This window comes from Argiope bruennichi, chromosome 1, assembly GCF_947563725.1.
Source record: "Argiope bruennichi chromosome 1, qqArgBrue1.1, whole genome shotgun sequence".
Taxonomy (NCBI): Eukaryota; Metazoa; Arthropoda; class Arachnida; order Araneae; family Araneidae; genus Argiope; species Argiope bruennichi.
In genome coordinates, this window is record NC_079151.1 from 93,615,616 (window position 1) to 93,630,276 (window position 14,661).

The 14,661-nt window shown below is 24.0% G+C and overlaps 1 protein-coding gene across 1 annotated transcript; it reads left to right on the plus strand.

The window, feature by feature from the left end:
- The first annotated feature begins 241 nt into the window (after window positions 1-241).
- Window positions 242-14,370, plus strand: LOC129981609 (dnaJ homolog subfamily C member 1-like). The gene is made up of 11 exons (XM_056092521.1): window positions 242-596; window positions 4,641-4,742; window positions 6,708-6,754; window positions 6,971-7,142; window positions 7,534-7,652; window positions 9,184-9,326; window positions 10,495-10,631; window positions 10,729-10,863; window positions 12,228-12,294; window positions 12,845-13,125; window positions 14,145-14,370. The coding sequence occupies exons 1-11, from the start codon at window positions 456-458 to the stop codon at window positions 14,211-14,213; spliced, it is 1,413 nt and encodes a 470-aa protein (XP_055948496.1). The 5' UTR covers window positions 242-455; the 3' UTR covers window positions 14,214-14,370.
- Window positions 14,371-14,661: the final 291 nt, after the last annotated feature.

Sequence of the window (14,661 nt, forward strand, 5' to 3'; positions counted from 1 at the left end):
AAACAAGAGGAACACTTAAGTATACAACTCCTTTCATCAGATTCGTCCAAATCTTATGTATTCAAATTAGAGTGTTAAAAATATTGTTTAAAATAGAATGTATGAGCTGCAGTTTCAGAATCAATGACCCTTTCACACATGCGCAATAAGCCAACTTTTTCTTTCGTCTATTCCCTTTATTTCTCCCTGTTGATTTTTCGAACATCTCAACTCGAGAATCCAAAATTCAGAGATGTTTGAGCATCCAGGTTGGACATATCCATTTAAATTTCGGAAGATATGCGGAAGCATTGAATCTTCTGTCATCTCATGGGAACAGCTGTTTGCGGAAGGTACCATCGGGCTGTGCTTGACTGTCCGAGGAAATGTTGATGTGACAAAAAAAATTCACTTTCTCCACGTCTTGTTCTGTTAATAAATCTTCTTAAAACGTAAGTTAGAAGAATTGCAGCAAGATGAAGTTGATTTTGTTCGTAGCTCTTCCGATCCTAAGTTTTTTAGAAGTATGCAATTGTTGGACTACTGAAGATCTTGAACTGTTTGATTTGGTTGAAAGCACTCCACGAAATTTTTATGATATACTTGGAGTTGATGAGGTAAAAGAAATTGTGAAAATCATCTTAACTTAATCTGAAATTTATTTAACTTATCTGGCATACTATAGGTATATCGGATTTTTGTTCAGTGATTGTTTTTATTAATATAAATTTTATTAGATTTTTTATAAAAATTAATGTACAGATTACTTTACTTAACGCAAGAATAAGATTTTGTGCAATTTAAAGATTTCCGTACCAACTCAAGGGATTTTGACTTGATGTGCCGTGTATCTATGTACGTCATCAAGCTTCATTCAAATACTAATATTAAATTATTTTCCCCAGCAATTTAATTTCCTGCTTAATTAATGCTGCAATTTTTCTTATCAAATCTAAAAATTATATATTTTTGGAATACTTAAAGTTATCTTTTCTAGTTTAAAGTATCATTTCAGAATAGTATGTTCAATTATTTTAAACATTTTAGAGAATTTTTTCTGATATTTTACAAACTAGTTTTCAAGTATTGTTAAAAAATTAAACCGAAGCCACTTTTTGAATTATAATTAATATTTGTTTTAAAATATGGATTACTTGACCAACAGTGATATTAGAATATATTTTGCAGAAGTTGTAAAATTAAAAATAACTGCAAAAATTTTCTTTATAAAGTATTTTTTGCTGTTATTATGTATAATTATAAAATGTTCACATTGCTCATCCGTAAATGATTAATTTTTATTTATTGTATGTATATAATGTATGCTTTAAATATTATGATAAATTTTTTTAATTACTTGGCATTGCATAATTTTCAATTATTTCAAGGTATACTTTTATTGTAAGTGGGAAAGTTGCAAGTTACTGAAATATTTCATGAATTAATGTTGAATCATTTCTGTTTGAAATATTTCTAAAGTTTTGTTAATGTAGTTACAATATTGTCAATAAAATACTGATTTATATTTTTATTGTGCATTTTCTTAATTTGGAAACTAGCAAATATTCTTCCATTGAAGATTTTTTAAAAGATATAATTGTTCTAAGCCTTTTTTATTTAATTTAATAGGAGTTTGGAAAATTCGATTAAATTTTATAATAAGTAAGCATTCATGTTTAATGCAGATTTCCTCATCTAATTAATAAAAAGTTTTAATTTATTAGTTCAAACTAATTCATCTTGCATACAATTCAGATGATTGCTTACTTTATTCAGATGTTAATATTTATTAAACATAAATCATATCTGAATTCATTTAATGGAGATTTCATGTAAATTGGAAGTTGTTTATTCTATTTATTAATTTCTAAAAGATATAAAAAAAATTCTTTAGAAGTTAAAAAAAATGAAAGCTATACCATGTAAATGTAATCCATTTGAAATAATTAATAAGATATCACTTTTTTTAGAGATAATGTTTCAAATTATTAGATATATTTGAAAATTATATTTTAATTGAATGACAAAGAAAAAAAATGTGTTTTAACTTATATTTGTTAACAATAAACAGTACTTAGTAATTATCTCTCTTTGCAGCTTAATATTATTAATTTGATCATTTATGTTTTATAAAAATTTTATTGTTTTCCCTTTTCTATACTAGGTTCCATTATAAATCTAAATTTACGTTTAGATATATATATTCATTATATAACTAAATAAATCAATGCAATATTTATAGTTATATTTTTTCTGATTTTTAAAATTTTAATGAAAATATGGATGAATTGAATAAATTTGTTTTATGAATTGTAGGAATTTTATTTTGTCTTTTATTGGATAATATAGACAAATGCTTCTTCTTCTTTTTTTTTTTTTTTTTTATTATGATTGAAACAAATTCTGTTTGTATTTAACAGTACTGAAGAGAGTTGTAATACAATTATGATTTTATTGTTTGAAAGAAATGTAGTAAAGATAAAGATAAGTAGAAAAACTATAATATATGATAATTTTTAATATATAAAACTATAATATATAAAATTTTTTTAAAAAAATTACTGTTTTTGTTCTTAAACTTACTAAAGAAATAAGTGTTATTGAAAGGTAGCTTTTAAATAACTCTCTTGTATTACCAAAACATATCTGAATATTTATATATTGCATCACTTTTAAATTAACTGCAATATTATTAAATGCAGCCTTTGGCAGCCAACTTTGAGTCTGTATAAGATTTTTTTTCCCATGGAAATCACCAGCTTAAAATCTTTCTTATAGATCATCTTCAAATTAAATATATGTTTTTTATTATTCCTGACCGATCTCTGTTTGTTTTTTAACTAATAATAGAATCATTTGCAGATCTATTGAGCATTTTTCAGGTTACTTGTTGCAACGTACAGGTACAAAACAAAATGCATTTAAAATGCATATCTCCTTGTCCCTGTTCTTAAATAATAAGCTAGCTTTACTTATTTAATGATCTTATTTATTAACATTTAATGATTTATTTTTTAACATTTTTTATATTTTTTAACTCATTCTTATTGCTTTAATTTTATGTTTCAAGTAAAGTTATGAAATGCCATTTTATATGCAGTAAATATGCACGATTTTTTACATTGGGATTTTATGATTGTTAGGATAATACAATATTTATACTTCTTATAAATTATTTCTACAAGTAAAATATATTTTAGCATGGTCCTGTATATGTCTTGGAAAGTATTAAAATATTAGAAAACTCAGGATAAACTGGAAACTTATTGTAGAAATTTTGCAAAAAGTTTTTATTGAAAATATTTATATTAAAATCATTTTTCAAAGACATTTAAATATACATAATATTTTTAATTTGTATTCTGTTTTGGCTGTTTTATCTAAAAACATAAGATGTCTTTATAAACAAATTATTCTGGAAAAATTGGTAAAAATTTCTCATACTATTTATTTTCTGCTAATCATTTCTGTCCAATCAAGATCATTAGTTTAATAAATCATTAATGAAACCAGTGAGTTTAAAGATAAGATAATGATGTATTATTAAACCCTAAAATGATTATTTAACTGTACTGAATAAACAGAGTTGAAGGAAAATCGGTCCTTAGCGTAATTTGTTGAAAGTTATGTTTGTTCATGTGATCAAATATTTGTTCATGCTTCTTCAGATGCCGTGCACATTGAAGTAGGTGAATATTGAAAAGATTTGATTTCAATACTCTGTTAGGGATAATTTAATTATTTTTTTATATACTATTTTAGATTAGTAATATAGCACTGCTTTTAAGTATTTAACTTGGAATAGTATTTGTATATAATATAATTTTATAAAATGTTTTTTGCAAATATCTAGTACAAAGAATTTTTATATTTATTAGCATTTTTATGGTTTCAAAAGTTTTTTTTAATTTTATTTTGATGCCAATAAATAAAAATTTATGAATTATAATCAAGTCTATATATTAGAAAATGGAATTCAGCTGGATCCTTTATAATTTTAAATCTTTATTCCTTTCTCCCCTGAGATATAGGTTAAAGTGAATTAAAAGTTGAATGTATTGAGTTGTTGAAATGTATTTTAAAGTTCATTGATTGATAAAATTTTTTAAAATAAGATTTTCTATTTTAATTTGCATTTCTTAAGTAATAATGAGCTACAATCAGTAATAATTTGTAACCAACTGGTTATGTTTTGTGTTTTAATTAATTTATCCATGTAATTTTAAATATAACACGTAAAAATGTTACGATTTGCTGTAATTATATAATTTTACAAATGTTTTTGAAATTATCTTTTTAAGTGAAAAGTTCCAAATGTTTTGTGTTATATAGCTTAATTCTGATTTTTAGAAATCAATCCTTTCAACAGATTTAAAAAAAAAAAAATAAGGGTTTGGAATACACAAATTTTAATATAGATATTTATGAAATTTCTTTGTTAAATACAAAGGTTATTATATTTGATTACTTATAGGACATTCTTTAAAGTGTATTTCTGAGGTTATGAAATATCATGCAAGTTAATGCTTTTATTATTTTCTTTTTTAATTTCATATCGGGTTTGTATAATTATCAAATGCCTCTATCAAAAACTGTGAATTTTTATCGCATACCAAGAGCTTTTATATGATATATTTCTATTTTGATATTCCTTTGTTTAGAAAGCATCATCTAGTGAAATCCGAAAAGCTTACAGAAAAATCTCTACTCTGCTTCATCCTGACAGAAATAAAAGCCCAAATGCCGAAGAAGAATTTCGGCAGGTAAAATGTTCAAAATAAATTATTTTATATTAAAGTGCATATAAAATGCTTTGTCCTCCAAAGAAGAAGTAATTTTCTCTTGTGTTGAATTTTCTAGTTTCTGCTTTTATGATAAGTAATCAATTGTTTGTTATAGATATGTTGATTAATAAATAATTTAAAATATGGGAAATATATTGACAAAGAGATTTCTTTTTGAATAAATGATGAAAAAGTAGTCATAAAATGTTAATAAAATCTAAAAATATAATTCTAGTAAGTCGATTTCAGTTTAAAGCCAGTATCTTTAAAGAGGAATTCATAAATTAAAATATTCTAATTAACTAGCAATTCAAATAAAATACTTAGTTTATTTAAAAAAATTTTTTTTTTTTTAGAGAAAGTTTCTACTATTTTAATATATAAGCTGTGTTTTTATGTATAAAAGAAATGAGAAATGCAAATATTGTGGAAGTATTATTTTATTTAAAGTATTGCTTTTAAAAATGTTACCTAAACTACCTTTTGATATGACATTAAAAAAAGAAATGGGTGCTGTGCTTTTTTTTTTTTTTTAAAGTAATATTGGCTCAGAATCCTATTAATTTCTTTTCTGTAGTGCATAGAATTTGCATTAATTTATTTATAAATACAGTCTATGAGAAGAACAGTGATTCCAAATTTTTTATGGATCAATTTAATAAATTTAGATCTAACATTAGGCATACGAGCTGTTATACCAACTTATCTTCAGGCTTATTTTAAATTTAAATAAATGTCAAATAATGCATGTTCGAAATTAAAAATTTGAATGACCTTAAAATAGAAAATTTTCGGTCTAATATTGTTTTTCTCATTGATTTAAATTTTAGTTCTAAAGCTTCTTTTTGATGCCATCTTTTATAAGCATTGCTATGATATTCATGATTGTTTTAATTGAACATTGCAATCTCTGGAAGAAAATCTAATGTGTCTCTAATGTATTTGTTTGCAATTTTTAACACATTTAATATTCTCTATTTTATTTTTAAAATGTAGGTTGTTTGATAAAAGTGTTTTTCCATGTTTGTTGAATATCATTTTCTGATATTCTGCATTTTCTGATTTCCAATATTATGATTTAAGTCATTCTGTAATTTGCTTTTTATTTGAATACATGAATAAGTACAAGAATTCGTATTTATTCATGTATTACCTTTAAATTCATATATATGTAAAAACTCTATTTAATCATATGTCATATGTTGCCAATTATTCAATTTGAAAACTTTAATTCTTTCTTTTTTTAATTTTGGATATCATAAACTGACTATTTAGAAAGAAGCTAAATATAGTTTTACTTAAAACATATAAATGACTTGTTGCTTTGATTACAAAATATAATATTTTCTACTACATTATTTTATTGCAATTAAACTCTTGAAATTGATTGTGCTTTTAGTTAACTTTTCTCTTATAAATTTGGGCATACAAGCTGGCATATATATAATTTACCTTTCCAGTAACAGTGGTAGTGATTCTGTTTCAACAGAATTTTTCAGTTTCCTTATAATTGTTGCCTGAATAAGCAAAATTTCACTACCCTTCTGTCTGAAGTGATGTTGATCACTGAATTCCATCATCCTATTCAGCTAATACATGCTGGATGGGTAGTAATGGAGGGGGGGGGGACAAAATTAGCGAGAATGATGGAATTTCTCATATAACTTGAAAAGAGAGAAATCATTTTCTTGTTTCTTCTTCCAAATATCTTCTCTAAAGAAAATATATTTCTTCTGCTAAGTCAATATCAATAAAAAAATTTGTGTGTGATTTATCATTTAAATAACATACCATTTAGTTTAAATGTTGTTGGATTAAAATCTGTGATATATTTTTTTAGATGGTATGTTCATTCTAGATAAATTTCTTTATGTTTTCGAAGGTTATTTCTTAAAACTTTCTTTTGAAAAATTTTAATAGAGATTACTATTATTTCTTTTTTAGGTTGCTGCTGTTGCTGATGTTTTACGAAATGATGAAAGAAGGAAACAGTATGTATCTGTTCCAGTTTATTATTTGCCCAAAAAAATTACATAAATCCTATTGTTAAAATTAAATAAATGATTTAAAAATAATGGAACTTATGTGAATCAACAGAAGTTTTAATTTTGTAGTTAGTCCTTCCTTTGATTGAAAATTTGAATGAAATTAAAAAAAAAATCTGTAAATGTTTTATTTTTGAAATATCTGTGTATTTTTATTTTAAGGTATGATCTTATCCTCAAGATGGGCTTGCCAGATTGGCGTACACCAATTTATTATTACAGACGAGTCAGAAACATGGGTCTCTTTGAGATGACAATATTTCTGTTCTGTTTAGCAACTCTAGGACAATACATTTTTGCATGGACTGCATATTGGGAGAAGAAATATGAAATTGTAAGTAGTTTGTTATTTCTTAATGATCCAAATAAGATTATAGTTATTGGAACAAAACATGAATATTTACTCTATTTAAATAAAATAGAGAAATATATTGCCTAAATTATTCTGCATAATTTATTCTCTCTAGAAATTTCTAAATTTATTCTCTGTAGGATTTTAATTAAATATATTAAATAAAAATTTGCTTATAAAATTTGTATCAAAATAGAAATTTTGAATATTATTTTTAGAAATAAAGAAAATGAAAATAATCTCTTCATGCTTGTTATTTAGTACCAGTTCTTGCATTTCTCCAAATTGTTATGTATCATTTTCTAATTTTCCTCTTTGTTTGTTTCACATCAAATTGTAAAATTAGATAATCATTATTATTGCCTTATTCCAGGAGGAAGTTGTGCTTTCAAGATTGAGGAAGAAAGCAAAACACCAGAGAAAAGGCAAGGAAGCAAAGCAAGAAGAGGAAGTCATTCTATCAGAAGCTTTGTCTATTTTACAAAAACCAAAGTTTGTTTTCACCTTTCATGATATTATAATTCAGTGGTATTATGATACAGGATTTATTTTGTTGAATGATGGAACTGTTTGTGCATTTTGTGTAGTTCAATTGCCTACAAAACAGGAAGGAGGCTGGGGATAGAGGATGAACTAATTCTTTATAGCTAAAGCTTTGCAATAATTAAAAAAAAAACAACTTTTTATTTGATTTTTTTTTTCGTGCTATACAGTGAAAGGATATCGATTTTGCATACAGATGTCGCCCTCTACTTACATTTTGAATGTTTGTAAATATATTTAAAGTATATTTGCAAAATATCTTTGACATGAAGCAATTTAAGTTATTTTTTGTGAAATGGAATTTGACTTATATTAATTTTAAGAAAAGTGCATGAAGTTAGTGGCATCACAATACACTGATAAAATAAAATTTAGATTTTTCATGTAATTTATTTTATTTAATTTTTTAGTTATGTAATTTTGAAATGTGTAATTTTTTTCTAATTTTTTTTTCAATTTTGATTTACTAGTTATTTATTAAATCTGAAATTTTGATTTGAATTAAAATTATATTGTAGTAAAAATAGTAAATAAATTTCTTATTCTTTTTTCCAATGATTGTTTTATTTGTTGAATAATCATAAAATAACTGTAGATATTTGGCGTTTGATTGTCTTTGTAAACCAAATTTTGTTAAACATTTTTTAAAACTATTTTTTATCTTGGTATTTTGATTTATGTAAAAAAGATCCATCTATTTTTATCAGTAATTGCAATATCGTAGTGTACATACAATTGACCTAATTAGGTGAATTATTATTATAAATTTAGCTTTTATGTTGTTGATTCATTGTTTCTAGGAATTTCAAATTTTCCAAAAAATGTGTTCTTTAGAATGCATATTTTGTCCCAGAACAAAACTATTAGTGTAGATTCATTGGACATGTAACTTTATATTTATTTCTTGCTATCTGATGAAAATATACAATTAAATGTTCATCCATCTATCAAATCTTGCCTTAGAATGTGATGAACATATAAATCTAAAACAAGGAGGCAAATTGCTACTTGCAATAAATTACAACTAAGCTAAAATAAGGAGGCAAATTGCTACTTGCAATAAATTACAACTAAGCTAAAATGAGGAGGTAAATTGCTACTTACAATAAATTACAACTCCTATGCTTCGGTGATTGAATGAGCTAATTGTTCATATAAGGATATACTACAATTTTGGCTAAAAATTGGAAATGTTTTTTTTAAACATAAATTGAAATTTCTTGGTCAGAATAAAGTGTAGACCAATTATGATTATATTTGGCTGCACAGATTTTTTTTTTTATACAATTGAGTTCCAGATATTTCCCATTATTTTATAGTCACACTGTATATGATATCTAGAAAAATATATATATTACAAATAAATAAATTTTAAATGTTATTTATTTTGAAGTGCAATTTTTTTCTTTTTAATTTAAATTTCTTTCAGAATTCATTTTCTCAGACTTTATTTTAATAACTGAAAAATTACTCATTACAGGTGTCAAGATTTATTTCCCATCCGGCTATTTTATTTTATCATCCATGTAATTAAGTTTTCCCCATCTTACATTGCTTCCTGCAGAAATTATTTCAAAATTCAAAAAGCAGTAGAGAAAGAGGAAGAAGAGGAAGAGATTCCAGGTAAATTATTCTTTAAATATATGCTTCTGTTTTAAACAGGAAGATAAAGAATCTTATACTTTGATATTTTTTTTAAATGTCTTCTTTTGTTATGTCAGTGATGTACTTGATTTTAAAAAGGTATATAATGTACAATTAAAACAAATTTTATGCTTGTTATTCTCTTACATAATTTCAATACTTTAAACTTAAGTATCTCTGAAATTTATTTTGATTTCCTAACGCAAGCTAATTTACTTTTAGTTTCAAAAACTTGTTGCCTAATTATTATTCATAAACTGATGTATACCAGTACTAGTTTAGAAATTTTACTTTCTATCAATTCAAGTAAATTAATTACCAATTTTCATTGTTAAATATTCTGATATTAATTTTACATTATTTATTATTTTTTGCAATGTTCCTTTTATTTAAATTTTAAATATTTTATTTTCATGGCATTTTTTACTTTGAGAACTGTTTATTACATTTCTAGTATGCATTTTGTATGGTTGCATTTAATATATGTATGTAAATTACTATTATAAGAATTACAACTTTATTTGATTTTTTTTTTTAGAATTGTTAAATTATGATTTATCATTTAAAGTACAGTAAATTTTCTTCATAATGAAATTTATGAGAAGAGTTAGTTCTTTGTCTTTCCTGCATTTCATAATTTCCTAAAATTGTACAGTTAAGAAGAAAGTACAAAAGTGGCAATTAAATTTGCAAGGTTGTTTAAGTTAAAACATCTCTTTAACTGTTCAAAGTAATTTAAAGTTATCAAAAGTTTGCATTATAATTTTCATATAGAGTTTTCATAATTCTTTAGTGAGGTATTGAAACTGCAAGTCAATTTTTATTTGAAAAAGTTTTTTTTTTTTTTGTCACAAATATTTAAGTGGGGAAAAATAAATCGAGGTAAATTTGAAAATGAATTATGACATAAATTTAATTAGTTACTTTTCTGATTTTTATGCTATTGTGTGGCATATTTTTTTCTATAGATTTTTTTTGTATCTTTTTATAAGATTGTTATTTTTCAAATATATATATTTTTATGTGAGAAATTAAAGACTGCTATATCGTTATATGGATTTTAAACATGATAAACCATAAGAATATGATTAAAATGGAAAGCCAACTGGGCTAAAAAACCTCAAGATTTAAATGCTTTATTTTTTAGCTCCTCGTGTACGGACTAGGAAATTGGTTGGCAAGCCAAAAATTCCAGATTATGCTGATATTTCATCATATGAGCCTACATCGTTATCTAATGAATCTTCAACAATTCCAAATGGTGTTCATGAGAAACAGAACAATGTAAGAAATTCATTTAGTTTTAATCATTTAACTTAGAATGTTATTTTTTAAGAATGAATTTTTAACTGTGATAGATTTTTTTATTTTATTTAATTAGGTTCAAAAGTGGTGTGTGGATAGTCTAACAGAACATCAAATAATAGAGTTTAAAAAAGCTTTGAAGAAATTTCCTGTTGGAACTTTACAACGATGGGAAAAAGTGGCTGCACACCTAGGTTGTTCCGTTTCAGATGTAAGGATTATGCATTTTTAAACTTTGATTTATCTACAAACTTATCAATGATTCTTTTTAGGCTGCCTTTCATGTGTCTTTTTTTCTTTTTGATGACATATATATTTATTGTAAATATTTACTTATTCTGTAAAATTTTAATCAAGTTTCCTTCAAGTGTTTAACAGTTTCTTTTACTTCCTTGTTTATGTTCATTTTATAAAATAATCTGCATTTTTTTTTATTTATTATTATTATTTTTTTTTTTTTGTACTTCTTTCATTTTCCCATGTCACATTTTGCTTAGTTTCATGTTTGTTTTCTTGTATTGTTAAATTATTATTTTTATACATAACAAGTGCCATTTAAAATAATTTAGTAGTTGAACTTTTAAGAAGCAAATTTAATATTTTTATATGAATAAAAATCTTATGTCTTAATATAAAAGAAAATCATTGTGATGTGCTTGTTTCCAAAATTCTATCTAAATAACTTCACTAAATTCAACTAAATTTTGAATATTTATTATTTAAGACAGGGGAAAGGATATTCACAACTTTTCAAAGTGCTGAAGTCAATTAAATATTTATTAGAAATTATTAAAAAATTTTGCTTGTCTTTTCCTGCAGTGATTTTGCAGTAAGTTCTCTCGTAAGATATATTTTTATATTTTCATAACACTCAAAATTATATATTTGCGTTGATATGTTTCATTTCCAATTTTTTTTATTTATATTAATTTTCCAAAATTTATTGAATTAGATGTTGATGATCTTGAAATAAGGCAATTATAGTTAATCTGTTTTTAGGCAGTGGTGAGACTATGATCTGCCCTACTTTTATTTCTATGATATTTGTTTTATTTAAAAAATTTTTTTGGTAATGTTTCATATTAGTTTTATAAGAATTCTCAAATATATTTAGCTTAAAAGTTATTGTTATTATCTACTGTAATTTTTATCTGTCTTCCACCAATTAATAAATAATATAATCGAGAAGAGAGTAGAACTGTGAGCACTGAAATTTCAGAGTAGCTTGAAAAGAAAGCATTAGCCAATTGTTCAAAATGCAAACAAAGACAAGGAAAATAATACTTTTGTGAGCATTAAAAATATTATATATAATATGAAACATTAAAAGAAGAATGATATATACATTGAAAATATATGAAAATATTTTAATCCCAAGCAATGCTGGATATATCAGTTAGTATATGTATTAGTTTTTTTTATAAATATGTTGTATAATATAAAATTTTTTTCCTTACTTTTTGCCATTTAAATACCCCATTAGTTGAAATAACCTGTAAAAAAGCATTTTTAGCAAAAAGTTTTTGTATTTGATTTTATGTATTACTTTAATTTTGAAATATATCTTTATTACAGGTAACTGCTATGGTAAAGCAAATGAAAAATAACAAGTTTTCAAAAGCTATATCCTTACCATTACAAGGTAATTTTAATGCCAGTTATATTGATATTAGTGATTTTTAAATGAATGCTACAATAAGCCTTTATTTTTTCATAATCATTTTTAACCAACTGCAGATTGTATATCTGATTTTTTCTAAAAAAATGTATATTTTATGTATTATAAAAATTAGGAAATTTAGTTAGTTTTAAGAGATGGATAATTTAATTTTTAACCTTTTTCTATGTAATCAATATTGATATTGTCACTTAAGAAGTAACTATATTTAAAAACTCAGAAATCATAAAGAAATTACTATATTTGAACTTAATAAGTATACTATTTAATATCTAGATATTTTTTCTTAGCGCTTTCTTTACAATACATGATTAATTTCTTTCAATTAAAAATATTCCAAATCAAAATAATCATTCAAGAAATTCAAATCCTACAATTCTGAAAAAATATATTTAGAAATTTATGCCAATAATAATTTCAACTTATTATTTATTAATTGTTTTACTTTAATCAGTGAAGGATTTAAATTACTAACTTTTTGTAATGAGAGATTTCTTATTTTGTGACATTTTAGGTGTAACTGGTCATGAAAAAGAGAACTTTGGTTCAGAACTTTATGAGGAGAAAGATGCCAAAGAAAAGGGAGCTGGAGATCATTTCAGAGAAAATGGTGTATCTATAGAAAAGTGCAATAAGGAAATTAAAGAGAATGGTTGTTCTCAATCTAATAACCAAACAGAGAAATTCTGGAAGCAGGAAGAACAGCGTTCCCTAGAGGAAGCATTATTAAAATTTCCCAAAGACACCGAGTCTCGATGGGAGAAAATAGCTGAATTTGTATCTACAAAAACCAAGGTGAAAAATTTAATGTAGACTTTTTGTGGGTTGCTACAGTTCTACAATTTTAAGAAATAATTTTAATAGTGTTTGATGTTTTGTTTACTCCTCCATATTTTATCATTACCTATCGAAAATTTAAATTCCTTTATATTGAGAGTTTTTAGTTTGAACATATTTCTTGAACAAATATTGTAAAATAATTTGAGTACTTGTTTTATACATTTTTGATTTAAAGTAAAGAATTTAGAGATTTTAATTTCTTTAAACAAACCTTCATTTTGTTATATTGAGATTATTTTTTATTCCTTGAAATTTTCCTTGTATATAATTTCTCTATTAGTAGTTTTATTTTATTCCTAAATTGTTTAATCTTTTTATTTTTTTGTTATTGCTGTGTAAATCTTCATAAATGAGGGTGTGGAATACGATAAATATGCATGAAAAGTTTATTTTGAACTTGCAGTTTTTGAATTAATTTTTATTTGGTTCAAATCTGTTTATTAAAAGCCTGGTATTGATTGTAAAAAAGTAATGAATGGAGTATTTTTAATTATTAGGAAACCACAATGTAATTCCATCAGGCATCATACTAAGTTTAGAGTTAAATTTTATAACCCTATATCTTACAATTATAATGACCATCCCATCACTGTATATAAAAACAGAATTCATATTCTATGCCATGGAAACTGTATATTGTCTGTACATAATATTAAGGGCGTGTAAAGATATGTAAAAACCAATATTAGTGATTTTCAAATTAATTAGTTTAAGTAATAGTTTTATAAAAAAATGTAAATTTTAAAAAGTGTTTTATTTTATCATAATTTTAAGCAGTTAAATTTTAGTTTAGTTATTTAAGCACTTTAAATGATGTATTCTAACACTTGTAAAAAATTCATGCCTTTTAAGCTAATTTAAAAAAATAAATTCTATAATTTATTCCAGTGCTAACTTAATATGTTTGTTATATATCTATTTTGAGCTGCATGTGATTTAATACCATTTCTTAAGTATATTTCTTTTTATTACAGGAAGAATGTATTGAACGTTACAAAATTTTGGTGCAACAAATCAAACAAAAGAAAGGAAAAGGACTCTGATATTTATTGTTACTTACAGAATTCATGGCAACTGCTTATTATTTATGACTTTGGGATGAAAAATTTATTGTATATATTGTTTTATTGTAAGATATTTTAATCCTTGTAATATATTACCTTCAAAGTTTGCAATAAATATCTATATATTCTTCCCTTACAGTAGATTATACTGGATTTTTTTTATAAAGAAATATAAACATAACAAATAGTATTTTTTTATCAATATATAATTAAATTTTACTGTTTTAAAAATTTGAAATTTATAAATATTTTCATGACAGGTTTGCTGATTATAGCATGAATAAATAGGATGATTATGCAACTCACAAATTCAGTGTGAGTATATTTTCTTTTTTAATTGAAAGAATTGCTAACCTGTAACTACTAATGAGGCATATACATATCATTATTCTTTTAAAATGAAAATAGTTCTTAATAAAAGTAATTC

Coding starts and splice junctions, on each gene's coding strand:
- LOC129981609 (XM_056092521.1), top strand. CDS start 456: ATGAAGTTGATTTTGTTCGTAGCTCTTCCGATCCTAAGTTTTTTAGAA. Junction 12,295..12,844: donor TATATCCTTACCATTACAAG/GTAATTTTAATG, acceptor GTGACATTTTAG/GTGTAACTGGTCATGAAAAA. Junction 13,126..14,144: donor TTGTATCTACAAAAACCAAG/GTGAAAAATTTA, acceptor TTTTTATTACAG/GAAGAATGTATTGAACGTTA.